At 33.7% G+C, this 27,717-nt stretch overlaps 3 protein-coding genes across 9 annotated transcripts; 2 read left to right on the forward strand and 1 right to left on the reverse strand.

Moving 5' to 3' along the window:
• The first annotated feature begins 192 nt into the window (after positions 1 to 192).
• On the forward strand, positions 193 to 5,426 carry LOC116778534 (zinc finger protein 84-like). The gene is made up of 7 exons (XM_032672562.2): positions 193 to 573; positions 869 to 924; positions 1,115 to 1,276; positions 1,657 to 1,824; positions 2,510 to 2,577; positions 3,239 to 3,422; positions 4,098 to 5,426. Exons 2-7 carry the CDS (start codon positions 874 to 876, stop codon positions 4,617 to 4,619), a joined length of 1,155 nt encoding a protein of 384 aa, XP_032528453.2. The 5' UTR covers positions 193 to 573; positions 869 to 873; the 3' UTR covers positions 4,620 to 5,426.
• Positions 5,427 to 5,612: 186 nt separating this feature from the next.
• LOC116778533 (uncharacterized) lies at positions 5,613 to 8,315 on the reverse strand. Of its 2 annotated transcripts, none has more exons than XM_061525825.1 (5): positions 8,161 to 8,315; positions 7,768 to 7,875; positions 6,884 to 6,976; positions 6,499 to 6,596; positions 5,613 to 6,215 (listed from the first exon to the last, which is right to left on the reverse strand). In XM_061525825.1, exons 1-5 carry the CDS (start codon positions 8,199 to 8,201, stop codon positions 6,055 to 6,057), a joined length of 501 nt encoding a protein of 166 aa, XP_061381809.1. In that variant the 5' UTR covers positions 8,202 to 8,315; the 3' UTR covers positions 5,613 to 6,054. The 2 variants fall into 2 exon arrangements, with proteins under 2 accessions (XP_061381809.1, XP_032528452.2); XM_032672561.2 differs by having other exon boundaries at positions 7,774 to 7,875; positions 8,161 to 8,314.
• A 1,968-nt stretch (positions 8,316 to 10,283) lies between these two features.
• Positions 10,284 to 27,651, forward strand: LOC116778561 (signal transducer and activator of transcription 5B). Of its 6 annotated transcripts, none has more exons than XM_061525977.1 (22): positions 10,284 to 10,443; positions 12,541 to 12,576; positions 12,906 to 12,963; positions 13,431 to 13,507; positions 13,769 to 13,918; positions 14,159 to 14,279; positions 15,556 to 15,676; positions 15,985 to 16,094; positions 16,614 to 16,720; positions 16,960 to 17,164; positions 17,905 to 17,987; positions 18,289 to 18,358; positions 19,030 to 19,184; positions 19,728 to 19,851; positions 20,058 to 20,186; positions 20,267 to 20,373; positions 20,716 to 20,892; positions 21,373 to 21,497; positions 22,042 to 22,194; positions 22,282 to 22,411; positions 25,957 to 26,093; positions 26,486 to 27,651. In XM_061525977.1, the coding sequence occupies exons 3-21, from the start codon at positions 12,913 to 12,915 to the stop codon at positions 26,090 to 26,092; spliced, it is 2,331 nt and encodes a 776-aa protein (XP_061381961.1). In that variant the 5' UTR covers positions 10,284 to 10,443; positions 12,541 to 12,576; positions 12,906 to 12,912; the 3' UTR covers position 26,093; positions 26,486 to 27,651. The 6 variants fall into 6 exon arrangements, with proteins under 6 accessions (XP_061381961.1, XP_061381963.1, XP_061381965.1 ...); XM_061525979.1 differs by having other exon boundaries at positions 20,731 to 20,892; XM_061525978.1 differs by lacking the exon at positions 10,284 to 10,443 and adding an exon at positions 10,523 to 10,627.
• The last annotated feature ends 66 nt before the right edge of the window (positions 27,652 to 27,717 follow it).

Raw genomic sequence — 27,717 nt, forward strand, 5'->3', positions numbered from 1 at the left:
GTCATATTAATACTCATATTAACAGGAATCTTTTCAATATAATATAATAAAAATTTTATTCATATATTACACTAAATATAAAAACTATTTCGTATTGCTATTTCTTTATTATAGACTAAATCTTTCTCTCAATTATTAGATTTTGATGTCAAGTATATTCTAAACGTCAACGTCAGAATGCTCGAATGTCAAATTAACTTATTACTAACTAGTTAACTACATCTTCTGACTCACGTAATGGCGGAAAGATATCATAAAATGATAATATTCTAGTGAAATGAAGCTTTGTTTGCTCTGAGAGTGCTAAAATATCATTTGGGTATCAATAAATATATACCGCAAGTGTTTGACATAAAACTATTTGACATATTTAATTTTTAAAAAGGACGCCATAGTTTACATTTTTATTTTTTAATTTCTTATTTTTAATTAAAAAAAAACAAACGTCACTATTCCAACAACAACTTTGTGGTTCTAGTGTTAGCTAGGTTTATTATTTACAAACACTTATTAATTCTTGTTTATTATAGTTTAAACAAGTAAAGGAAGAAGAAATACGAATCCAAATACTAGGTTAGTTATCAAAATAGCAAAATAAACATATCAATTTTATATTTGCCATAGCCAAGATTCGTAGCCATATCTTTAAAAAAAATTTTGTCAATTTGTATTCCCGCTATTTTGAAAACGATTTAAAAATTTTATATGAATTATTGTTGATAAATTTAGTGGATATTTATATATCGATTTATAAAATTACATTTTAATGGCGTTTTTATATACTTTTGGTATTATATCACGTTATTAAAGTTGGAAATTATCTCTGTATATTAACTATCGATATAATACTATGATATTTCTATTGCAGATATTATGTCTCGTCAAGTGAGGGAAGTGAACGTTATCCCTTTAACAAAAATAAAGGTACGTAGAATAATCTATAATCGAACGTAAAATTGCTAATGAAAAATATTCTGTCACCAACGATTACAAATCTTCTATTAAGCAAGTAAACAACGAAATTCCGTGATCATTATATCGAACAAAAGAAACAATTCAATGTTCCTATAAATTGTGATGTGTAAAACGTATTATATTATATTATTATGTGTAGCAAGAAAAATTGTCTGAAGATGAGGATGAAGATACAGTGTCATGTAAGGCCTGCAGTAAGACGTTCGTGTCTGAGACGGCGCTGCAGAACCACGCTAGGATAGAGCATATAGACAGATACCTCCTCGGAGAGGACTTGTGTGTCAAACAATATGTTAAAACGGTGAGTGAGTGGATATATTAGGCCATAATATATAGGTCTCTAACTTTTTCCTTTGTCCATCGTCACATTAAATACATATTCTACATATTAATGCTGTAAAAACATCTTTATCATTAAGCTTTTTATTTGATGTTTAAGAAATATATAGCTATATTTGAATCACATTGGTCGAGTCACAGCCATAGAGTGTAACTCTTTAATTTTGTTACATCATCTCTAAAAACCATCATTAAGAATATTAAAATAATTTCTCTACATTATATGTACATTTACAATATGGCAGGCGCATCCTCCTCCTCCATCCTCTCCGACTCTCCGACTCTCTGTGGAGATGTATCTGTGTATTGCACAATTTTTATATACGACAAAATATTTTTCAGAAACGGAAGTACAGCGTACAAGAGCAAGAAGCAATGAAACGAAGGACCGAGGAACTGATATCATCCATGGAGCCCACAAATCTGATGAGTCTAGCGTCTAACGATGTCAGCTACATCATCATAAAGTCGGACGGCCAGCCGGAAATAAAGAGATTCAAGAAGGAAAAGGTCAGGGGTCACAGTAGTTTGGTAACTAATGTGTATGTATGTATGTATGTATGTAAAACTTCACATCTATGAGCAGGAAATTAATCTTATTACGATTATTTTATTTGATTTTGTATAACGATCTTCGTAGATGAGTTGAGTTTAGTAAAACTATACTGACTAACTATACTTGAGTCAAGTAACTTAGTCTTGCCTGTGGAGTCGGGTACAGTTACCCCCTCTCCAGCCTCTATGCTTCATGCACATTACACAAGGGGTGCCTTCACCAGCAACCATCTACCTCTCTAGTGATTTGACCTTTTTTATCCATCGCAAGGACTAGGTTTATAAAACTATAATCTTAGGTTATATTTTATTGTTAGCTTTGGTTTGACTAAGGAAAATGTATATTGTTTTTAATATAAGATATCTGTGAAGCGCCATCTATCGTCTGTGGGACGACTTCATACTTAAATGTTACACTTGATTTCGGGTTAACCAGAAAAATATATCATGTATCTTATTCGGTTATTTAACCAGCAGTTTCATCGTAATCTGTTAAGTCGATTTTTAACTAAGCAACATATTTCCTGAAAAACTGACAAACCTTCCAATATTAGATTTGTATTTGTTTATTTTTAATGTACGAATGATCCCAGATCTTTACCTGGTTGTGCTAAATTATATAATGGGCCGTTGTTTTCAGATCGAGAGAGATAAACCTGTGAGGGACATGAGACAAGTCAAGAAGGATAAGGAGGTTCAGGCGATCAGGTGAAAATAAATATTTGTTTGGTACTGGTTGTAGTTAGCGGTGCTCCCGCCTTTGCCTTAGGCGTGGGTTCAATGAGAAGTTTATATGTTCAATATCTGTGAGCCAACCGTCAGCGCCATCTATCGCGTGTCGCGTTACTTCACACAATACACCCGTAATGAAGTGTTCCCGGGAACTACACGGACTGAGGATATATTATATACTATGTGCTATTATAATGCATAAGATACATTACTGTAAAGTTTAATCAAAATCAGTTCAGTACGTTTGACGTGAAGGAGCAACAAACATACATACTAATTAATTTTAAACAATAGTTTTATTTAATGTATACATGTGTGTGTGTGTGTGTGTAAACTCAAATAACTCGAAAATTCAGTTTTAAAAATGATATATTTGGTGATATAAGTGTTATCAAAACCGGTATATGATGTGGTGGATACAAGCCTCTGGAAACTATACTTCCTTAATCCCTGACTTCTCATGTGTGTCTATACTAGAACAAGCATGTAGATTCTACATCATTCATACTGTCTTGTATCAGCTGAACAATGGTTGCTAGTCAACTACATATAAGGTAGCTTTAAGTGTAGTATAGATTTGTAGGAAGAGTGATTTTTCACACCTCCCGTTATATATATATCTCCTGTTTATCCCCAGCGGTCCGTTCGAGTGTCTCCAGCCATCCACTCGCGCTCCTTCCGGTCTCTGTCACCAGATGTTCCTCTCGTGCTGTCAATACTCCGCCCACTGGCGGGACGAACACACGCGCCGGAGGAAGGGGCTCCGCTGCCAGGTCTGCGAGAAGCCCCTCGCTCACACCCTGGAGCCCTACGTGTGTCAGGTGACTATGATGCAGTGTTTATTGTTAATTGACCGACTGCAAACAGGAAGGTTCTGTATTTGTCGATTTTCATTTAGTAAAATCATGAAAATTATATATATATATATATATATATATATATATATATATTTATATATATGTATATATATATATATAGCCATTTTAATAATGAAATGCCAAGTAAATAAATTTGTATAATCTGTTTCTAAAACATAAGTAACTGATTTATTCTAAAGACATATATCAGATAACATTTATTTATGTCTGTCTGTCGGTGGTACGGTTAATCTTCAAAACTGTTGTCTTGATCTGAGCTAATAAGTTGTGACTCAGGCCCAATTTTATATTAAAACCTGCCTATATCATTAATATTTAAAAAAAATTCCATTCATAGGCAAAGTGGGTAACAGAGCTAGTATATAAACATGCATCGAAATCAGCCCTAGTAGGTTCTTTACAAATTTGGTTAGGCAGAGAGAGGAGCTTGGACAGGGGAGGTGAGCGTTTAACGCGCGTTAGATAGGGCCCTTAAACCTACACCTGGGTCGCAAGTCCCAGGCACTGTTGAAGCTCCTCTCCCTGCATCATGGACCCGGCACCCGCACGGTGTATCCATGGAATGATGAGAGGTTTCATCTCTATAGAATAAAAAAAAACGTGTCTCTGTAATTCCAGGTGTGCGGAATTGGCTTTGACAACGCCAAAGACCTAAGCTTCCACAGCCAGACCAGCCATATCAAACTGAAACCATTCGAATGCACCGTCTGCCACAAGAGGTTCACACAGCAGGCGGGGGTCAACCAGCATATGAGGATGCACACCGGAGACAGGCCGTTCACCTGCTCATTCTGCTCCAAGACCTTCACCCAGAAGTCCGGCCTCGACCAGCACCTGCGGATACACACCAAAATAAAACCGTACAGGTGTGTTATATGCAGCAAAGCTTTCTGCCAGTCGGTACACCTACAACAGCATATGAGGACACACACGAATGTGGCTCCCTTCCAGTGCGGTATATGCCAGAAGCGATTCAAGCAGAGCAGCCATCTCAATTATCACCTGAAATATCACAACTTAAACATGACCGATGAACAGAAGCAGAGATACGACGAGCTGATGATGATGATGGGCAAGCCACAGGTGAAGGCCGACCAAGTTAGCTACGGCTTGGTGAACGGGGTCAGTGACAACCAGTGAGACAGCTGTTAAGTGACCGAGAATGAGTGACAACAGTCGTTTGAGTGAAGTCATAGAATTATATGTGTACATATTAATTTAGTCTAAATTAGCATAATGTTAATGTATGTTCTTCCATTAATATTAAATTATTTAAGTGCAGACAGTTCCAGTACAACGAATATGTATGTGTGATTAAAATTTTTACCGCTGAATACTTTGAGTGCGCCCTCGATGGGAATATCTCCGGGGATAGTGATATAGATATTAACGGAAATATTGGCGGTACATAGTTGTTAAGCAATTTAAACTCAGTTAGTTCAGTTTGCGAGTTAAGTTACATACATACATACATATAATGAATTTTATTTAAAAAAATATTACTTACTATTATTGTAATGACTCATTTAATATATATATATATATATATATATATATATATATATATTAATATATATATATATATATATATATATATTAACTATTACTAAATGAACATATCAAAAAACAAGTATTATAAAAATATGACTTTGTCACACTAAGCGCACAACAGCTCAGTTGTTGAAACGGCCGGGATCCCACATCCTTGCAGTCGTAGGTTCGACTCCAGATAGTGTTCATGAATTATTCTCTTTTTCCATTATTTATATAAATACAAACATGTCGACTGTTCAATGTGACTGATATGTTGAGGGTAGCTTTAAAAGTAGGGTATTTTGTAGGTAGAATTCAATTTTTACACCTCCCATATACATAACAGTTGTTAATGCAATATATTAGTTCCTTGTAAAAAGAATGAAGAAGTTTTAATAAATATTTAAAATAAAATACGTCTTTTCCCTATTTTTCCCCTTCACCAATGTGTAATGTAATGACACTGTCTAATAATAATATTATAAAGTATGTAAAAATATTTAAAATCCCGTCCATAGATTTCTCTTCATTGAAAGAGTCGCATCAAAATCGGTTCAGAGACGAAACCAGTCGGTTGTCTCACAAGAAATAAATAATGCGTTATTGATATACAAGTTCGTATAATATAAAAAGACGTCTTTATTATATTCGCAAAAATTTAAATAGTATTCATATTATGGCGCCAAAAAGGTGGAACAGATAAAAAAACAGGTAGCACTTGTCAAAATAAAAAAAGTAAAAATTATATAATCTGTTCCCCTACCAAGGGTTTTATCATTACACACGCGCATTGAGTTCTTCATTCATATACCTACTAATATAATGTATTGAGATTTCTAAACGAAAAACTATGCTTTTGGTTTGGCAACGACTACCCATGGTAGGGGAACAGAGGTATTGATACAGATTTACTTGCTGAAATTAACTAGTTATTTACAACAATTCTTTGCACGCTACATTCTGCCAATGTCAATATATGTACCAAGGAGTTTGCATGGTTTCATTATATATAAACTTTTTTTAATTAACTGTGGATTTGTAATTAGTAAAAAGCTTGGTTCTTCTTATATATGTAGTTATCATGTCTCTTCTTCTTGTCCGTCAAATTCCGCGGCTGTATGTCGATATGATTTATACCGGAGGATGACAGACGGCGCGACAACTTGTCAATGGAGCGAATTACCAGCTGAGGGGAGGGTTGCCCTGTTAATAAAATCACCCAATAAATTACTTACTTTTTACTCAGTTTAAATATACAACTATAGAAATATTACGTGTATTTTTCAGGTAAATAGATTTAATGTATATTTTAGAAGTCCATTTTTACATTTACATACGCTTTGGAATATTACATAAAATTTAGATACAAAGAACTTTTAAATCCTAATGGCAACAGTAAATATATTGGCAATAAAAACGTTTTTGAAACGACTCTCTGTAAAAATCTAACATAAAATATATTTTTATTCAATACAAACAAATGTACCTTCTTTCATTTTCTTTGTGTCTCTTGTCATACGTTTTTTATTCGTGTTCAAATGACCAACTTCCGGCTGCCTTTTCAACATTTCATTATTCGTAACCCTTTGAAAATAAAATTAACTTATACATACATATAGTGTTATAGATTTAATTTAAATAAAGAAAGGATTTAAAGAACATTGATATGGCAACTATAATGAATTATAGGACTTTTCAAAAAAAAAAATTTAAATATATTTCAAACCTATATTGTTAAGTGTCCCTTAATATTTATGGTTTGTGATTCATTACTTTTATAAGAAAAAAAAAAACTTTATTGTTGACGTAAATTACATAGCTATATCAATTAAATATTTTAAGTGATAAATGAAAAACGAATGAGCACAGACCTTGTGACTTTCCTTGGGAACAAGCCGTACTTGAGATGCGGGGCGAAGGGGTTACAACCTTCTTTCAAAGGCTTAGGTCGCAGCCTGCAACATCTATAACAATCACGTCACCCTTACAACGTGTTGCAAACTAGACACGAACAGTTTTATCGTGTGTATACATATTACCTACCTTAGTACTTTTACTTACGAAGTTAATTAATTAAAAATCGGCAATACTTCGTATTTATTTTGGCTGTGACAACATGTGCATAAAAAAATATTTTTTTTTTTTGAGTATATATTTACACGTGTATTAATTTGTGAATTATAATTAAAAGTTTCTAAAATTTAGCACTAGTAAAGAAAACTATAGACTGATACATAACCGTCCTTTTTTTTAATATTACGATTTTCGTTGGTGATGATAGATTATTACTTTTAATGATCTATTTAATCATTATATGAACACTTATATAAGACATACGAAATATTACTAACAGGTTCAACTCTTAATGCAACCAGCAATATACTTGTGTTTACCATAAGTTTCAATCTTCACTACAAACGGACAGTTAAAAGTTTTTCATTCCTACTTCTGTCACAGATTATAAACGCAGGTTATTGTGTGAAACGGAAAAAGCTTCGTAATTAGTTACGACGCGCACCAACGTCACATATAAGCGTGATGGTGTCGATCAATATGTGTATAACTTAAATATTAATTCGAGTAAAAAAAAAAAATTCTAAAAGTCGGAAACCGTTATAGGAATAATCGGATTTTAAAACTCTTACTTCCGCCCTAAAATTGTCTCATATTAAATGTGTTTAATAGTCTTATATTGCGAGGAGTCTCATTAATTAATAGTAATTAATATAATATTAATATTTTTCGTAATAATAACTCGTACTGATTTCCCTGGAACGAGGTACTTTTTTGCATTTTTCCGTGTTTTTTAACCGGTTCCGTTGTAGACCACGACTGGGAATATGGAGCCGGATATTTCATTTGTCTGAAAATAGTAACACACAGCTACAACTAACACATTCACTCGCTTTAATTACTCATAGTTACTGTATCAGCTTGCTATGAAACTAGTTGTTTTATGTTAAAGGATGGAGCCATTTTAATTCGCTGTCAGAAACCATTCAATAGTTGTTTGAAAGCTTAATTAAAATTATAGAATCGATTTTAAAAAAAATCATTCATAATCGTTACTTCAAATACTTTAAGCCTTGGAATAATTTACTATCAAAGAATTGTTTCCTTTTTAAATATATATCTCACTGACGCTTACATTTTCCTTATCTTCCTGGACTTACACTTTGAATTTTCCATTTTTTTTTTTCATACACAATAATCTAAATGTTTTTGACTTTAACGAAAAGTATTTTAGAATTTCTTTGACAAATAACTGTCTTGTTTTGTTTTTTTTTTTTTTTTAAGAAAAGAATAGTGCTATCTATACATCCAGAACTTTTAAAGAAGATTTTTTTTTTATAAACCTTAATAGTTCATTACTTAGTTGTAACGATTATCAGTGTAATAAAAGAGATATTTCTAAACAGTATTAAAGTTTAAATATAATAGAAAACGTTTAAAAACAAATTTATAAAACTCTTAAATTAAATTAATGTCTTTAATATATCTAATTTCGAAGATTTTTATTATTTTATACATATAAATATATATCTATATTTCTCGCTTCTGAGTTTCTCGTTTCACTCGGAAGATTTCGTCTACTATTTACTCCCTTGATCAAATTTGTTTTAAAATTATCAAAACATCGAATAAAATTATCAATAATAAAATAATCGGTTTAAATAAAATAAATATAATTTAATTCATACTTATTTAAATGTTAAAATTATCTCTATATATCTTCTTATTATAGTCCATACATTAATATATAATAAAGTTATTACAATATCCTGTTTAATTAATGCCATATCTCTCGATAGTTTATCTATTTAAATATATGAATTCCAATTACGCATGCGATACTGCGTGCAAAGGATACAATCTAGGTAAATACATCGTTTCTCGGAAAAACATCAGGTATAAGACGACTAAAATTAATAGTCTATGCTCGTGTACAAAAATCAATTTACTCTGAAACAGATTTAATTGTTGTCGTGTTACACTGCCTTCATTATGAACGCAGAGTACAAATATAAATACAAATGGTTGCCAGATCCATTGAAATTTGGTTAGTAATCAAAATTATTTAATCTGAATAAAGATAATTTTTAATTTTATAGGACTATACATAAACGCAGTGTTGCCCTTTGATAAGACGTTCCCTGATTCCAGGCATTTCTATAAATATAAAGTGATACCTTATAAAACAATCTGTTTAATAATTAATTATATGCTTTAGAATCAATAGTAATACTCTTAAATATAAATGATAGACTAGCTGTTACCAACGACTCCGTCTGCATAAGAAAAACAATAAGAAACAATGAAAAAACTTAAGCTCCGTGTGCGCCCTGCCTGCCACTCGCGCGTTATAATTTTGGGATGGGGATTCGGATTCTTGATAAAAAGCACCCTAAGTTAGTCCTCATTACATCAGTTACCTGCTAATAAAAGTCCCGTAAAAATCGGTCCAGCCATTTCAGAGATTAGCCGGAACAACCAGACAGACAGACAGACAGACAAAAATTGAAAAAATATTTTTTTGGTGTATGTACAATATACATATTCATATGCATGTAGTAAAAAACGGTTATTTCAATGTTACAAACAGACAGTCCAATTTTATTTATTTGTATAGATTACAGCACTCATTGTTGAAATAACTTATAATTTAGTAACTGGCGAATGGGGCTCATAGTAACTATGAATGTATCTCCATTAAAAAGAAATTAGTTGGGTAATTTAAGTTTAATTTCCGGGTGAATTGATCGAAACGTCTTAGTTTATATTAAAAGTTTGATCTATCGATAATATTATTTGTGTACGAATAGTCACCATTACCATTTTCAAGAGGGTAAAATCTCGAACGTAATAGTCTTATATTTGACCTGCTATTAAATTTGGTTCTGAAAGACTTAGGGAGAATATACATTTGTCTCAAGAAAATCTCCAAGAGACGACCTATCGTTTGAGTGTGACATTATATTTGAAATAGCTGTCATATTTATTAACATATATCTTCAATACTGCCTTTGCTTTATACTGTAAGTCTTAGATATTTTAAATTTTAAAATTAAGACACTTAAATATTTTAGATTTTTAAAAAGATCGTTATAAAACAAAAAATATTTAAAGTTTATTTTCTATTAAAATATTCTCTAAATATAATAATACATTTTGTAGTTGTTTTAACTTTTTTTCCTTAACTGTAGTATAAAGTGATATAACAGTTTCGGGTAAACGGAACGTCAACCTGTTGTAACATCAAATATCAATGTCAATGTTAGAAGTGAGAACTTCGCTGTTCGGGTTAACTTTTATCTTAGATATCAACTGTCTTATTTCTTTATCTTGTGATATATTCCTTACAGATTTTCTTGAAATATAATTTTTTTGTTCAAGATATGTAATGTGATATTTGAAACTTCGCAACATTAAGGTAAATACCAAGGAGGTTTGTTTATACGACTAATATTAATATTCCGCGCATGTGTTGCGTCGGTGTGTGTATGTGTGAGTGAGTTGATTTCTTGGAATAAGCTGGTATGAATTCTGTTCAATACATTTTCAAGCGAGGTCTTTTATGCCCTGTACAGGCCAGGTAAACTACGTCCTAGGCTAAGGTAAGCCAAATAACTCTTTAATTATTTTAAACTGACATATATAGCTAATAAGTGTTTTTTTAAATGTTTTTCCTGTGACGAACGTGTACAATTTTAGATAAAAAACATCGCTTTTAACATCGTATAAGATATATCTTAAGTTTCTGATACCGATAATTCTACTACAGGGTCGTGTTTTGTAAGTTCGTACAATATTATATAGAAGAACCTGCTGGTATGTTTGTTTTGAGTAAACATTGTTGACTCTTATAGATGGTTTAAGCCATCATCAATTGTGTTATAAGGCAAACAGCATTTGTCCGTGAATTGTTTGCAAGTTTGCAACATTAGTGGTTTTTTTCACATAAATATCGTCTTTAGAAACCATTTCTTGAATTTTGAGAATTATTCAGCAATTTTAAATATATTTTCACTTCACTCACTACTATTGATTAAATATTTTATTTAAAAAAAAATCCGACATTTTCAAAAATAATGTTGCTTTTATACCTTATATACAAAACATAATGTAAATTCAGATAAATGTTGTAAAAAAAAAAAAAAACAAAAATATCTTTCTAATAGTAGGCGTATATTTTTCGTAACGATAGTATAGGATATCGTAAAACTCTACAGGGAATTAAAGAAGATTGAAGTGATGTTAAAAACTTGTATGGCTAAATGATTCAGAAATCATGCATATACAGTCTCTTTTGTCGCTGGAATAATAAAAAATATATAGGATTTGATACATAACGTCTCTATATTAGTGTGTGTTAAAATTAATTGCCTCGGAAAGAAATAAAAATACCATATTGCCACAATTATATATAATGTACATATTAATTTTATGGTGTAAGTAGCTGTGTGCATAACTTTGTCTGCATATAATTGTTAATAGGATTTTCTTAGATAAACATAACCTGATCTCTGCAACATCGGCTATCTGCCGGTGAAAGTCTTATCAAAATCGGTCATTCTATTACTTGTATTAACCTGCAAATATATAAATGAACAGTATATATACCATGTATATACATATATATGTGTTTATTTATTTTAATATTAAAATAATTTTTCATTGAGTTGCAATATTATGTATTATCTGTGGTAAATACAGAGGCGGTGAGAAGCTTTTGTTTCTACGGTCTCAAATATAAAAATTAATCAAATTGAACAATGCTTTAATTGTGATTAAAATTCCTTGTGTATTTGTCGGTTTATAGAGATGAAAATGCTAAACAGATTTTAATGCAACTTTGCTGTAATTATATAATAATAGATAGACATAACGAAGATCTGTTCTGTTACACCTGCTTTAAACCTATCTAAATACAAAACTATATGCAAATAGGTTCAGCATTCTTAACACAAGCGTGAATAGTCGTTTAAACATAGAGTTTCAAGGTATTTATACATATTTGGACATTATAGTATCAAAATACGTGAACGTAACTCGAAACTTTCAGTTTGAAGTCACTAACGCATAGTAAGGTCAAGTAAAATTTTTGTTTTAACGACTATAAAACTTAAAGCTATATATACTTGTATGTAAATAGTTAATTTAGGCATCGATACAGTGAGGTAGTAAAGAAATTAAAAATGATGTTAGGATAGCAAGTAAGGTTATTTATAACAATGTTTGTAAGGACGTACGAGTGTATGTATGTATGGATGTTTGTTACGCGTCAACAAACAAACCGCTTAGTCGATTGCGATGGAATACATAGGGTATAATTTATCTCACGCTCCCATATAGTTCCCGCGGGAGCACGTCACGACGCTTGCATTGTTTGGAGTCACGTAACTCAGGCGATAGATGTCGCTGACTGCTGATTCACATACATATCATTTCTCTTTGAGCACAGTCATGAGTCCACGCGGACGAAGTCGCGAGCAAAATATATATATTTTAAAAAGATTATTTCTTTCAGATCGACATTTGTGGAAACAGCTGCTGTTATACAAAGGTAGGTTATATTTTTTCGAACCCGGAAATGTTGTTCTGTTTTTGATGACTATGTTTGTCTGTTACGATAGTAAATACGAATATATCAGAAACAAATGATTATAATCTTTTATTTATCTTAGATAAATGTATGAATTTAAACCTATTGGAAATGTAATCAGGTTTTCGCTATTATGGTAGGAATATTAAATCGATTTTGATGTGATTTTTCATAACTAGTAGTTTTGGATTTACGTCGTGGGTATTTAAATGTTCATAGTATTATAGTTTCTACATTATCCATCAAATGGAATTCTTTTTTTTAATGTAATTAATTTTTATGATTTTAAGTTAAAAAATGTCGCTGTGGGCGCGAGCTCAGCAACTGCCGCAAGAGAGTCTCCAGAAGGTAAGTCATTTCCTAATTGCACGATTAATCTCTGTAGAATCTTTATCAAAATCAATCCAGCCAACTTTTTTATGCTTCTAATGTTTGTATTAAAACTTTCTTCCATTTGAAATGGTTTACCTAAAAGTACTTATTTTTTTTTTGTTATTATTATCAAAATCTGTACAGCCGAAATAATTGTATCCATTATGATGAAAATGATATATTTTTTATTTCTTATTGAACAAAGCGAAGGTAGAAATAAGAATCAAGTTAAACAAAATGCAAGGCGTTTTTCAAATATTTTAATAAATGTTGATTTTATAGCAACATACAAGATACCGAATTAATACAAAAAAACATATATATATATAAATTTTTCTATTTTTTCCAAAGGATATTTTTATTCCCCAATAAGATAAACAAAATGGCTATATATATATGGGATAATTCCTGGTACAAATTCCCGGAAAAATTTCTGTGTACAGGTGAGGGCGATATACGTTGACCACTTCCCCATAGAAGTGCGCCACTGCCTGGCTACCTGGATAGAAAATAGGATATGGTGAGTGCAAACTGTGGCATTGATGGCATTAGTTGCCTTTACGGTGGCATTACACAAACATATTCTTTCAAGTTTTATTATATTTTTTTCATATATAATTAATTATTTTTTTTCACATTTAGCTGACTGATATTATATGTTCCAATATATTGGTAAAATTAATATTTTAAATGACATTCTGTGTGTGTGTGTGTGTGTGTGTGTGTTTGTGTATGTATGTATGTGTGTACATTATATCTTACGCTAAGCACCGTGACCCAGGACCCAGGAACCGGAAGAGCAACAGCGTTACTTCGTGGAGGAGCTGGTCCAGGAGATCCACACACACGCCGAGCTGATGGTCTCGCCGGAGATGTTCGTCACCAAGATGAAGCTGATAGAAGCCGCCAAGCAGTTCCGGATGCATTACAGGTGACGGTCAATGTGATCGGAAGTACTGATTTTGATGTAACTTTTTTTGTTTGCTAGCTGTCATTATAGTATTCACAATGTTAGACAATTTTTACTGTATCTGCATTTTTTTGGCCAAAACTGATTACAATAGTTCCTGATTGTTAATGGCTGGGCCCCTGTTAAATTGGTGCGGGGGGCCATCGGGGCCCCTAAAAAAATCCTCGAAAAGGAATTGCTATTATAGTGTATATATTACAGCCACGCTCCCCACGAGCTATACACTTTCATGCGACGTTGCTTGGCCCTTGAAATGGAGGTGATACAGACGGCGATGGGGACACCCTACATCCAGCCGCAAACGGAGAGGAAATACAGTGAGGTATGTAATACTTTGGATGTCCTCCGTGTGTCTAGTTCGGCTAAATATTTTTTTGTCCCCTGTGACATAAGGGGACTTCTTTTTCAACGCCTCCTTGCTAACAAAATTATTTTCATAATCGTTCCAGCATTTCCTAAGATAGAAAGAGACAGTGTATTTTTTAAACTGCCATATATATATATATATATATATATATATATGTATATATATATCTTTTTTTTTCATATATATAATATATTTGGTAGCCTATACGTTCCCTGTTCTGTTATCAAAGTATAATAAATTTATTCTCATCACGTTAAGTCATCCCTAACGTGAGACACGTGACAGAGATGTTACATAATTTTGTCAGAATTGTAACGATCTCGTCATTATGATTTTCCAAGTAAAATATATTTATGTTTTCGTTCAGAATAAATAATTACTTTATATATATATTTTCATTAAAACAATAAACAGGTGACACTTAAAATAGAATACTTATAAAAAATTATTCGAAAGACTCGAAAGTATATAGTGTGGTTCCAGGTTCGAATCCCGCTCTTATCAATCCCGGGATTTTTACGAACCAGCGAGCTATAATCCCGGGATTGATAACGAGCGATATATCCAGTCCGGACCGAGCTATCCGCAAACAAAGTATAATAAAAATCGATTCGGTATTTAATCGCTTCTGACAGACATACATACAAAGTAATTGCGCGATTAGTGGAACTTTTACACGAGGAATTGTCCTAAAAAGATCAAAGACAGGTCGTTCCTCGTATCGTCTAGAATCTAGATTATAAGGAAATAAACAGCATTTGCGTATTTTTCACAACATCAATATAATTTTATAAAATGCCGTTGAGCAATGTCTAACGCGACCCGTGAATTTGAACCTGTGAGTCCCAAACGTCGTACGCGTCGTTTAACAATTGAACTATCGTGTCCTTATGAGAATTAGTGTCTAAATTCCTAGTATATAGTCCACACATATGTGTGTGTATATTAAACTTGCTTCGTTGCAAATTTAACTTTGATATTAGGAACAAAATATAATTATTTTGCAAGCATTATTTGTAATTATTCCCATTCACATAACATTAATAATTTAAATGTGGGTTCTGTGAAGACATCACACTGAAAATAGCGGTTCCACCTCACAACGAGAACCGTTCCGTGCGACAGCCACCACGCGATTGGTCTGACCCTCGAACTACCCTCACTTTTATAGTGTTCGTGAGGCGTCGTCTCTAAATGCAAGAAATAAATCTTAGTAATATATTTTGTCCAGTTGATAACCGGCCTGCAGACTGTGCGCCAGAAGGTGAACATGGCTTCCGAGGAGATCAGAAGCCTCCAGGCTAATATAGAGTCCTTCTCGCTTCAGTACCACGAGTGTCTCAAGAATAAGGGTGAGTATACAAGACATTGTTAGCACGGTAGCGTCCAGCCGTTACCTGCAGCCCGAACATGGGCTGGCTGGACCGGGGAGGTACCACCCTCACAGAAGATCAGAAGTAGTCTTTAATGGCTGAAATTCGTCCGATGAGTGAGAGAGACGATTGCTCTGTCTCTTTCCCACCCTATCCTCTCACACAATAAAGGTCGGCGACGCAAAAAAATTTCTTGCGGATGTCCATGGGCTACTACTACCATCGAGTAGACCGTCTGCTCGTTGTAGCGGATACTGATAGATATGAGAATTAAATATCACTTACAGGTCACATAAACTATTTGCAACAGAGCGGTCCCATGACCAACGACCGGCGCGAGCTGGAGGCGTGTCTCCGCGTGCAGATCGAGGATATGGAGAGGAAGCTCAACGCGCTGGTGAGCACGTCCGTGTGGTATACGCTGCGTAACCCGGATCCGCTTACAGAGTTATATTATTATGTAGAATAATTGCCAGCCATGATTGCGATTGATTTTTCACTTGTCCCGATCAGAGACAGACTATATTAATGTGTCTGTAAAATTGTAGAGTACGAAAAGTTATACAAGAAATGATATAGTTTTTTACACACATATATATATATATATAATTGATAACAAAGTTAGTGTTTGCTTTGTTTATGATTCTAGTAATTTAAGTTATATCTGTAGCTATGGACATTAAGAATGCTATCTATTATAATCTATGTAAATTTTTAGCTCAGATTTTACAAATATACTATTGTACTTTTATTTATATACATATATGAAACACACACAGACACACACACAGACAGACATAAATAATAATTACTGAGACATTGCAATCATACTTTTATTCACATACATACGTGAAATACACAAACACACACACACAGATGATGGTTTAAGTATTAATATAAATACTATTTGCTGAAGGTGGCCCAAATTAACCAGTCCCAAATGGAGTTGGTGGATCACATGAAAGAAAACATCACCAACCTGAGACAGCTGCAGAGCCAGGTGCTGGACGAGGAGCTGATCAAGTGAGTCGCTGGAGCTGTTGTGCATTCACTTGTATCTACATTTTTATTTTCATTTTATAGTCAATAGTTTGTGTTTTTTTTTTTGACAAAATTTTCACACTAAACTTATATCACTACTTCATTAGATAAGAAAATTAATTTTTCTTTAATACATAAAACCTAAATGAGAACTACTTCCACCGCAGTCGGTTAAACGCTTGAAATATATCGTAATAAACCTGGACGTAATGATGTTCCAGGTGGAAGCGTGAACAGCAGCTGTCAGGAAACGGTGTGCCGATGCAGTCCAACCTGAACAGTATACAGGAGTGGTGTGAGCTGCTGGCCGAGCTGATATGGAGTACGAGGCAACAGGTCTGCAATGTGGGAAGGATTAACAGCAAGACCATAGTGGAGCTGCGGCAACCCCACCTCGCCGAGATGCTGGACGACATGAGCAAGCAGGTACGGGGCGTTGCGCTAGTTTAAACCTAGTTGTAACTTCCAAGTAGTGTCAGCGGTTCCCAAACTTTCTGTCTCCGCCCACTTTGAGATTAAATTAGTTTTTAGCGCCCTTATATTTCCACCTGCTGTAAAACCTCTGTAACTCATCTTCATCATCATCATCCGCTACCAGTATTTTCTGTCTCATAGTGCTTTAAATATCAATCACTTTGGGAAAGGCTGTATCAGAAATTTCTGAATACCAGCTGAAGCTCGCAACTTTGTCCGCGTTGTCTTTTTTTTTAATCTACAAAAAGACACGTGACTGAACATGGAGTGCTTATAGAGATGGTAGTATCTTAAAACTTTAATAACTCTATATTAAATGAAATCGTGATGGCCTGGAGGGTAAAGGCCGCCTCTCACACGTGAGGGCGCGGGTTCGGAACCTGGCAAGTACCAATGTGATCTCCACCGAGTCATATGTACTTTCTAAGAGTATTTAGACACCACTGACGGACGGTGAAGGAAAACATCGTGAGGAAACCTGGTCTTATACTATCAAATTATAAGATTGAAATCGCCAACCCGTCTTGAGCAAGCGTGGTGATTATTGCTCTAACCTTCTCCATGTGAGAAGAGGCCTTTGCTCAGCAGTGGGCTCCAATAGGTTGATGATGATGATGATGAAGACGTCTCTGTATATTATTATATATAAGCTCCAGTACAGTGTTATATATATAAATATATATTTTTTTCAGGTGACAAGTCTTCTGTCTACTTTGGTGACTTCAACGTTCGTCATTGAGAAACAACCTCCGCAGGTCATGAAGACAAACACACGGTCAGTATGGCACATACAACAAAATCACCAGACTCCGCTCGCGTTGTTCGGTACCAATTAACTTAACCAATCAAATAATTACATTAAAATATATATAAGTTAGTTCTTAGGAAAAAAAATATAATTTGTAGGACTGACTTCATCATAGTTATTCCTAGACACTATATGAAAAGTTATATCAAAATCGGTTAAGTAGAAAATAATTCGGACAAAGCTCAACATAAATGGATATATATATATGTATAAATGTATGTATATATATGTATAAATGTATGTATATGTGATTATTTTTAATTTTCAGCTTCACAGCCACCGTCCGCCTGTTAGTCGGTGGTCAACTGAACGTGCACATGACACCGCCGCGCGTCACGGTGGGTTATGCTCTAATTTCACATCAATATCACTTCACTGAGTAAAACCATAATCATTTTTCGATAAATAAAATAATCCATCCTACCAACATAATACACAAAACAATATAAAAATATTTTTTAAATAACACAAACATAAACAAGGGTTTATCTTTAAATTTAACTTAAAGTTTTACAAAATAAAAATCATATACGTAATTCAAACCTTCTGTGTCCGAGATATAGTCCCAGTCGGTTAAACATTTAAGCCATATTTGCCTTATTAAAATATTATAATTTTATATATATATATTTAGGTTTCTAACAAAATTATTAAAAAATTAATTTGTCTTATAAAGCCAGTACTTTTAACTAGAACAAACTCGTTATTATCTTAAATCAAAACACCTTAAATAAGTTAAATTCAATTTACAAAGACACAAGTCACGTCGACAAAATACTTTCCCGCGTAAAAGTGAGCACACCGGATGTTATGTAACGTCACTTCGGTTGCGTTCAGAATTTAAAGGTTCGGTTCAAATTAAATGTGTGTTCCCTAAATATATAGGCACTTATTCCTTAGTTTGTGTAATAATTCCTAAAACATTCAAAAATATATTATAATTATCAGTTATAAAAGTAACTCTAAGGTTATATTATATTATCTACATGTAGTTTTTCCTCATGATAAGGTGGTGATAATATCGGAGCAACAGGCCCAGCTGCTGCTGAAGAGCGACGTGTCCGGGGGCCGGGGCAAACAGCCCCAGGAGTGTGGGGACATCTTGAACAACAGCGGCTGTATGGAGTACCAGCCGACTTGCAGGCAGCTCAGTGTGAGCTTCCGGTGAGATATATATATATTATTAATGTACAGGAAATGATTAAATTGGACGCTCAATTGACTAGTCGATAAGACTATATACTTATATCATTCGTTTGATGCCATGGCTGTTTGTTACTATGCAGTAATATAAATAAAAATTACATTTTTCAAATAGAAGTAACCCAACTTGGTAAATATACAGGATATCTGCTATTAAAGTCCAATCAGGATCGGTCCAGCCGTTTCACAGATAGACGGAACGTACCGACAGACGAACGAAAACAGTCCAATTTTTTTTTTAATTTTATGTGTACATTTATAGAAATTTCACAAAGAATTTTTATTTTATTTTAACAAACAGACTACCTATATACTTTTTTAATCTGTCGCCTTACAAATCCATAAAGACATTAGCTCTATCTATTGTTGACATATAGGTATCATGTAACAAACGAACACACGAATCGTTAATGGTTTTCTTAGTATATATTGAACCCGCTACTAAGACAACATGCAAGCCGTTGTGTAAACTGAGCCATAACGTCCCCTGTTACTTCCTACCAGTAACATGCAGCTGCGTAAGATCAAACGAGCCGAGAAGAAGGGAACAGAGAGTGTGATGGACGAGAAGCTGACTCTGTTGTTCCAGTCGGAGTTCAACGTTGGCGGAGGGGAGCTAGTCTTCCAGGTAGTATACCAGGAATTCCAGTCCTGGATTTCCAGGCATTGGAAATGGAATCTGTCCTATAAAAGTGGTTATTAGTATCAGTATCTGTAACAGAACCGGAGAAATATCACATCTGAAAGTTAATTTAAAAAATATATATATGTGGGTTCAAATTCAATAGTGTTGCCATAATATAATATATACTATATGTTATGTTACCATCCCAGGTGTGGACTCTATCTCTGCCGGTGGTTGTGATCGTCCACGGGAACCAGGAGCCCCACGGCTGGGCCACCGTTACTTGGGACAACGCTTTCAGCCCCCCGGGGAGAGTACCATTCGCTGTTCCTGATAAGGTCACTAATATATATATACGTTTATAGAACATGCTGTATATATGTATATAATGTTAGTTAAATTCTAATATATTGTCCAGGTGACCTGGGGTCAGCTAGCTGAGACGCTCCGCATCAAGTTCTGCTCAGCCACAGGTGGTGACCTGTCCGAAGACAACTTGAGGTTCCTCGCTGAAAAAATATTCAGGTAATTAAGAAGTTCCGAACCCAACATATATTTTTTACCCTCACAAAAGTTAGACATATACAACTAAATCATTACATTTTATCTTTCATTGTCATTTATATAACAAGTCTAGACTTATACAGATCTAAAATAGTCTAGCAATTTGCTTCGATTCAATCTAACAAGTACAGAGACCCTCATTGTAATATGTATCCAGTCTAGACCGATACAGTGTCAAAATCTCAAATAGATTAATTTCTAATAAATAAGATAAAGTCAATTGTCATCCACATAAGTCTAGACCGAGCCGAGTCTAGACTGGATTCTAACTAATATAAGTATTAACATAAAATAACTATACAGTTCGCACGTCGACAGAACGAGCCTGCCGCTGACAGCGCTCGAGCTGAACAATATGAGCGTTAGCTGGACACAGTTCTGTAAGGACGCTCTGCCTGATAGGAACTTCACCTTCTGGGAGTGGTTCTACATGGTGGTCAAGGTCACCAGGGACTATCTGAGGACGTTGTGGTGTGACCGGTGAGTGAGACTAGATTTAAATGGAGTCTATACTATAGACTAGACTAGATAGCAGAGTAGACTGGAGATTAGACCAGACTAGAGGCTACCCTAGACTGGAGGCTAGATTAGACTGGAGAGCAGACCAAACAAGAGACTTGTCTTGAGACCAAACTAGACCTCAGACTACAGAGTAGACTAGAGACTAAAGAGAGAGATAGAGTTAGTTACGATATATGTATAAGATTTTCGCTTGTACACATTTAAAGGATACTATGTTTTTCTTATTATTTTATATCCCCACCAGGCGCACGTTTCGGTTCCTTTACAGAAATCATCACCGGCAGATAACATACAAGACATAGCTTGATTTGTACTATAAGTTAGAGAGGATCTGTTTAAACGATACTATATATATATATATATATATATATATACATAGTTTTTTATACATAGTTTTTTGTGGTAAATGTTATGTTAAAAATTATTTCATCCATCCAGACTGATCATGGGTTTCATCCAGAAGAAGCAAGCGGAGGAAATGCTGTCCAAGTGTCCCCCGGGCACGTTCCTGTTGAGATTCAGTGACTCGGAGCTGGGAGGTATCACCATAGCTTGGACTGGCGGTAAGAAAGATCACCAAGAATGAATATATATATATATATAACTTTACTGTGTGAAAAACTCCTAACTGACTGTATTTAGTTTATGAAAAATGTTAGTAAGATTACTGAGTATTATATAAGGAAATAAATTATAATATCGTCAGGCCTTCAATGGGAACGGATTGTGGTTTAACCCACCAGACTAATAAGTTGCGTGGCGGTTATTAAAATGATTAAATAATATATTTTTCACAATCAAATTAGGAATATAAATGTCGTCTGTACATAATGTTCGAGGTACAGTTTGGCTTGACTCCCAATGTTCAGCGTTACTTCCAGTAATGTCCGACAAAATGGCTGGAGCCAGTATTCATAGTTTTCAAATACAATTCTTAAATGTTGCCATTACAAAATTACAATGGTTCAGTATTATTATTATAAGTCATGAAAGTAATTCTAAGGATTATAGTATATTATAATTAGTGAGTAGATGGCGCCACTTGCGACGATAGTCTATGAGGTTGTATATCGGGAGGTGATTAATAACGGGGGTAATGTCATCCAGAGGGTAACGAGGTGTTCAGCCTCCAGCCGTTCACGTCCCGCGACCTGATGCTGCGCTCCCTGGCCGACCGTATCCTGGATCTGGCGCAGTTGCAATTCCTTTACCCAAACGTCGCCAAAGATGACGTCTTCTCCAAATACTACACTAAGCCCGGTGAGATGTACATTATGTATTATTTGATCTTATATACAGAAGTCTTATAAGATGTCGTATCATTATCATATCATGACTACCCATCAGAGAACGAGATGCTGAAGAACGGGTATGTAAAGCCCGTCCTGGTGACGACCCTACCTCCCTACATGTCCGCCTCCCCGGCCTACGCACACTCCCCGGACTCGCACAGGAACACGCCCTCTGTGCACAGCAGGTACGGTTTACACACACACAGATATACACACACAACTTGACACAGATATACATACATAATATAACGATGAGTAATTTATTTTATATAAATAGTATACACACTGAAACAATTGTACATTGTATTACACACAGACATTTGCACACACACATACACACACACACACACACGCACGCACACACACTTTTATACATATATATAATTCAAACAATTTAAAATTAAAATTCTTTTAAAATAAATGCAGATTATATAATATGAAACTTAGTTCAATTCAATTCATTTATAATTTCTGACAATATCTGTAAAGGGATTTTTTTTCACGATACAATATATAATATGTACATAATAAAAAGCAAGTAACTAGATTTATGTGGAAGAAGAATTATCAAGGTATAAACAAATACATTAATGTTAAACTACCTACAAACAAACATTAATATGCTGCGGTATCATTTTATACATACTTGATACACACACATGTAACAATACACTCACACACACACACATATATATATATAGTCTTAGATCAACTTGTGCTCTTCTCACAGTTCGTCACACAAATTCGTTTATTGAATTCATATAAACAGTGTTACCATTTGTTGCCATTCGTTACACAACAGTCAGCAACGAATAGCAACAATGTGTTTATACAAAGAATATTGTTATTTTTGTTATTTCATTTTGTTATTGTTATCTCTGATATATTTTTTTTTTCCCGTCCGCCCCCTCTAGGTACATGATAGAGTTTTGACGCGAGGAAGATTTCTCTTATAACCATTTGATAGTCGCATCCATTTTGTTTTTTTTTTTTCGTTTTTTTATATTTAATTTTTTTTTTTTTTTTACCCTAAAAGACAATCTCATAGTTAACGAGCTTAGTATTATTATTTTTTTATATATTTTTTTGTAAGTTAGTTTTTATGAGTACATTTTTATGTGGCAACACTTTGGAGCGAGAAACGCTTTGTCAGGCCTTAGTATGAGGAGAGTTAACGAGAACTGTGATAGTTGGATTGAACGGTATTTCTTGCGGTAAGATAAATTAACTAGCAGAACATAGTTAGCGCAAAACGATTTTAACAAATTACGTTTTGTTTAAAGTATATTAAAAATTGCTCTTCTTATTACAAAACAATTTTAACAGTATATATTTTTTTCATACTAAGGCTATTTTGGCAAAGGAGGTTCGTCCAGAAAGTTTCTCGTTTCACGTAACAGATTATAAATGTATTAAATTTTTTTTCTAGCTGTGGAACAACGATACTACAACTTTAAGGTTGATTGCAAACTAAAGTACTGTTGTGTTGTTTTTAGTGGGAATATCTCTGATCTTAAGACGTTAGTTGTTAAGTTTAAATGTCTGCCGTTGAGGAGTGTGAGGGTATTTCGAGAAAAAAAATTTTTCAGTATTAAAAAATTATGTGGATTTTATTTGTCTAAATTAAGGCTTATTTACAGTATTATGATATGAAATTTATTTTCCTTTAAGCTCCCTGATGTAATTCTTTGTAATTCTCTATGAATTAAATATATAGATATATATAAAAAATATTCCATACAACTATATGATTTTATAACTGATGGATTATTAAGAATTTTACAAAGTTTTTTAAAAGGTTATTATATATATACTATTTAGAAATAAAAAAAAAATAAATCCTATTTATTTGAAACTCTTTCGTCCATTCAGAATCGGTCAATTTAAATTTATTTAACATATCAAAAAAAAAAAAAATATTTAATCACATAAATATCGAATTATATCTTATACAATTTAAAAATAAAAAAAATTACACCTAAATCTTGTCTCGCCTTGTGACCGGTGGTACAGATTCTATTACGGCCCACCCAGCAAGGGGAGAGTCCCGGGTTCGAAATTGTCGACTGATTTTTTTTTTTTAATTATCTCTCAACGTACACACGAATTTAGAAGTTTTTTTTGCTAGATAGGAATATAATTCTAACGAAAAAGTTATATTTTAAAAATGTGCAATTACTATTATATGTGTGTAGCCTGTGTTGTGTTTTTCGAGGAGTTCGCGTCAGTAACGCGGAAAGATTCGCAATTAAGATAAAATTTATCTTTCCTTAAAAGGAAAAGTTTGAAGTTCTCTTTAAAGATAACGCCAAAGATATTAAATTGTAATGAAAAATTTTTTTTTTCATTAATTTTCGGTCATATTCGTGTATCTTAACTCGGGGTCTCACTTCCACGGGGCTCCCGATTCAATTTAAACCGTCAGTGCGTAGGTTACCGACGCGAACTCGTACTAAATGTGATTTACGATCTTCTATGGGAACAATCGTTGCATTTTTTTTTTTTTTATTATGTCTCGATCCTAGTTGGAACGCATAATATTATGGAACATGACAATTTATAAAATTAAGTTTATTATATAAGTGTAATAACGGTGAAAATTCTTTTGAAACACTGTGTTATAAAATTTAAAGGAAACCATTTTATGATGACACTCTCACCGCGTACATCTATATCAATTCAAGTGTCAGCAAAGAATGGTTTATATTAAAATATTAATAAAAAATGTAAGATCTTTCATGTTGTATTTTAAAAGTTTTTAATGTTTTCTCAATTGTATACGACGTTACTGTCGGTGTGTCGGTTCACATGGTTGACGCGTACTAAGGTACAACGCGGCGACAGCTTTACATTTGGATGTGGCTATTAAATGTTAAGGTGTTATAGCTCGCTGCGAGGCTGTGGGATCGCAGCCGTGTACATTTTTTAAACTAAATCACACATGAAAGTTTCCGTATTGGACACTTAATTCTCCGCCAGACATTTGGACAGTTAATTTATGTCTGACATCACTATGTGACGGACGGTCAGCAAGTTTTTTTTTTTGAAGCCGCGATCCCACAGCGTCCGCCGAACGCCCCCCATTTTTTTTACATTACGATGTTATCTTTAAATGTATGTTGGTGCGTGATTATATTATACGTGGAATTAATATGCCATCTTTCATTTCGTGCTTGGATCTTTTTTTTTTTTTTGGCAAAGAAAAAAAATCCAAGAAAAAAAATCCCTCGCGAAAATGCAACACAGACGGTCGTTTTTTTTTTAAATGCAATATATTCAGTTTCCTTACCCATGTATCTGTATTCAACTTGCCTTTTTTTGTTTGTCTGTAACTGTTTATTATATAGTCTGTGCTGTAATTTAAGCGATGGATGTAGATTCTTTTTTTTATCTATGTTGTTTTTTTTTTTTTATTTTTCATCAAACGACCGTCTTTGATAATGTATTAACGTGTTGCATTTTCTCTTTCTTTCCCTATGTGCTGCTCCGCCTGGCGACGCTCGACACTTATTGTGACGCAAATATTAATACGTAATATAAAAAAAATGAACCCTTATTATAAACAATTTATGTAATCTGTGGAATACATTCCAAATATAATTTACACTATCTGCGAACATAACAAATATTACGCACAAAATAAATACTGCGATCGTTTGCGGTGAAAAAAAATATATATGTCGTATCAAAACTATGACATGTGTGGAAAATGAAAATTTACGGGAGGCAGTTACTTCAGCGCGTCAACACCAGCTCAGACAGAGAGTAGCTTCATGGAGAGCGAACTGTTCGAACAGATAAGGGCCTTCGATCACGAGGAGTTTGACGACTTCGACTTCTACGGGGGTAACGCGGCCATGAAGTGAGGTGAGTGGAGGGTAACGGCCAACTAGGGGGGGTAACGGGTGACTAGTAACTCACGAATCACATACAGGCCTGGGTGTAGATTAAGTCGCGAGGGTACCAGGAAACTAGATGAACATCTCATATGTCCGTGATTCCGTTGCTGAAAAGTTACGGGAACGTACGGAGTAGGTAGTTTTTTAAATTAATAAAATATTAGTTTATTTAAAACAGCAAACCAGTTGTAAAGCATAAACATAAGATACATTCACTCCACAGGCTGCTCTGAGTGAATATAGTTATTCTAGTAATACATTAATCGTATATATAAGAGCTATTAAAATTAAAACGACTCTAAAAAAATTCTCAGTACTTTTACGTGTTATGAAAGCTAGTTTTAATTCTTGTATTTCCAGGTTATTTTTTCCTGTCAGTACAGACCGCCCGGAAGTCAATTACGCGATGTTTCGTGCCATACTCATGGATGCGTTAAATTTTTTAGATTCAATAAAATAATACTAATGCAACGTTTTATTCGGAGGGGAGGCGGAATAGACGCTGACATTTCTTTTTTTTTTTTTTTTGTGGTACAAATTTTTTTTTTTTAAATATATTACTGAGATTACCCATTTCTATAGTGCCATAGCTCGTTAATTGGGAGACATTTATTTTTTTTTTTGATTTTTTGTGTAAAATAAGAAAATATCTTTTTTTAATAAGATTTAATGTATTTTTTTTATATAATGTTGATTTTATATATTTGTTTTGCATTATTCCCGTACTTTGTAATGTCTTTGCAATCTTATCGTTAGCTAATATTCAAGGTGTTCGCTATTATTGTATATTGACGTCAATAATAATTTTATGTAGAGAGACATCTATTGAGCATTTTAGGAACGAAACGACAAATGTGGCCCCTGAATCCTTGATTACGATATTCGTATCCACATAATTACTACAAATACAATATTTCTTCGCATAAATCATTATTATTTGCAGATTTTAATGAATGTCGAGGCCCTCTAAGGCCCTCGTTTTTGCCACCTTAGGGGGCCTTCGACGTATATATTACAAGGTCCCTATTTGATATGACCTCAATAATTGCAAAGCATATAATAGTTTGTCCAGTGTGATATTCGTGGCCTTAGTATTCGTTTCAACCAAATGTTAATGTTAAGAGTTTATTATCTATTGACATATTATTGCATTTGAAATTATAATAAATTTATTATACACTGTGAGGCGTTTATACAGAAATAGTTCGCTTTAAGTGTGCTTCGATGTTTTGTCTAAGCTAATAATCTAAATGTCGGGTTTCCTCTTACGACGTATAGAGTTGTTATATAAATATATATATATATGTATTACCCTTGATACTATCAATTTAGATATATAAACGAAACTGGAAACTATCCGTGTTTAGTCTGACAACGACCTCGTATTAAGGGTGGTAAGTGACGAAGCCGATAGTGGCAGAGCTATAATGTTGAACACAGTATAATATTATATATTTCTTGTTTATATTGGATGTGTCTTAAAGCTTCGACGTGTTTTTAGGTTAAATAAATATTGTCTGTTTGTATTGTTGTTTTTTTTTTTATATTTTCACCCAATTCAGATAATATTGATAAGAGAGCGGGTCAATGGA

This window comes from Danaus plexippus, chromosome 31 (genome assembly GCF_018135715.1).
Source record: "Danaus plexippus chromosome 31, MEX_DaPlex, whole genome shotgun sequence".
In the NCBI taxonomy this organism is placed as follows: domain Eukaryota; kingdom Metazoa; phylum Arthropoda; class Insecta; order Lepidoptera; family Nymphalidae; genus Danaus; species Danaus plexippus.

Excerpts from the sequence above, each read along its gene's own strand:
- LOC116778534 (XM_032672562.2), top strand. The coding sequence starts at position 874 with ATGTCTCGTCAAGTGAGGGAAGTGAACGTTATCCCTTTAACAAAAATA. Across the intron at positions 1,277-1,656 it reads TCAAACAATATGTTAAAACG|AAACGGAAGTACAGCGTACA; the intron begins GTGAGTGAGTGG and ends AATATTTTTCAG. Across the intron at positions 3,423-4,097 it reads TGGAGCCCTACGTGTGTCAG|GTGTGCGGAATTGGCTTTGA; the intron begins GTGACTATGATG and ends CTGTAATTCCAG.
- LOC116778533 (XM_061525825.1), bottom strand. The coding sequence starts at position 8,201 with ATGGAAAATTCAAAGTGTAAGTCCAGGAAGATAAGGAAAAT. Across the intron at positions 6,977-7,767 it reads TTCCAGGGAAATCAGTACGA|ATGTTGCAGGCTGCGACCTA; the intron begins GTTATTATTACG and ends TGATTGTTATAG. Across the intron at positions 6,597-6,883 it reads TTCCCAAGGAAAGTCACAAG|GGTTACGAATAATGAAATGT; the intron begins GTCTGTGCTCAT and ends TTATTTTCAAAG.
- LOC116778561 (XM_061525977.1), top strand. The coding sequence starts at position 12,913 with ATGTCGCTGTGGGCGCGAGCTCAGCAACTGCCGCAAGAGAGTCTCCAG. Across the intron at positions 16,721-16,959 it reads CTGGACGAGGAGCTGATCAA|GTGGAAGCGTGAACAGCAGC; the intron begins GTGAGTCGCTGG and ends ATGATGTTCCAG. Across the intron at positions 18,359-19,029 it reads TGACACCGCCGCGCGTCACG|GTGGTGATAATATCGGAGCA; the intron begins GTGGGTTATGCT and ends CCTCATGATAAG.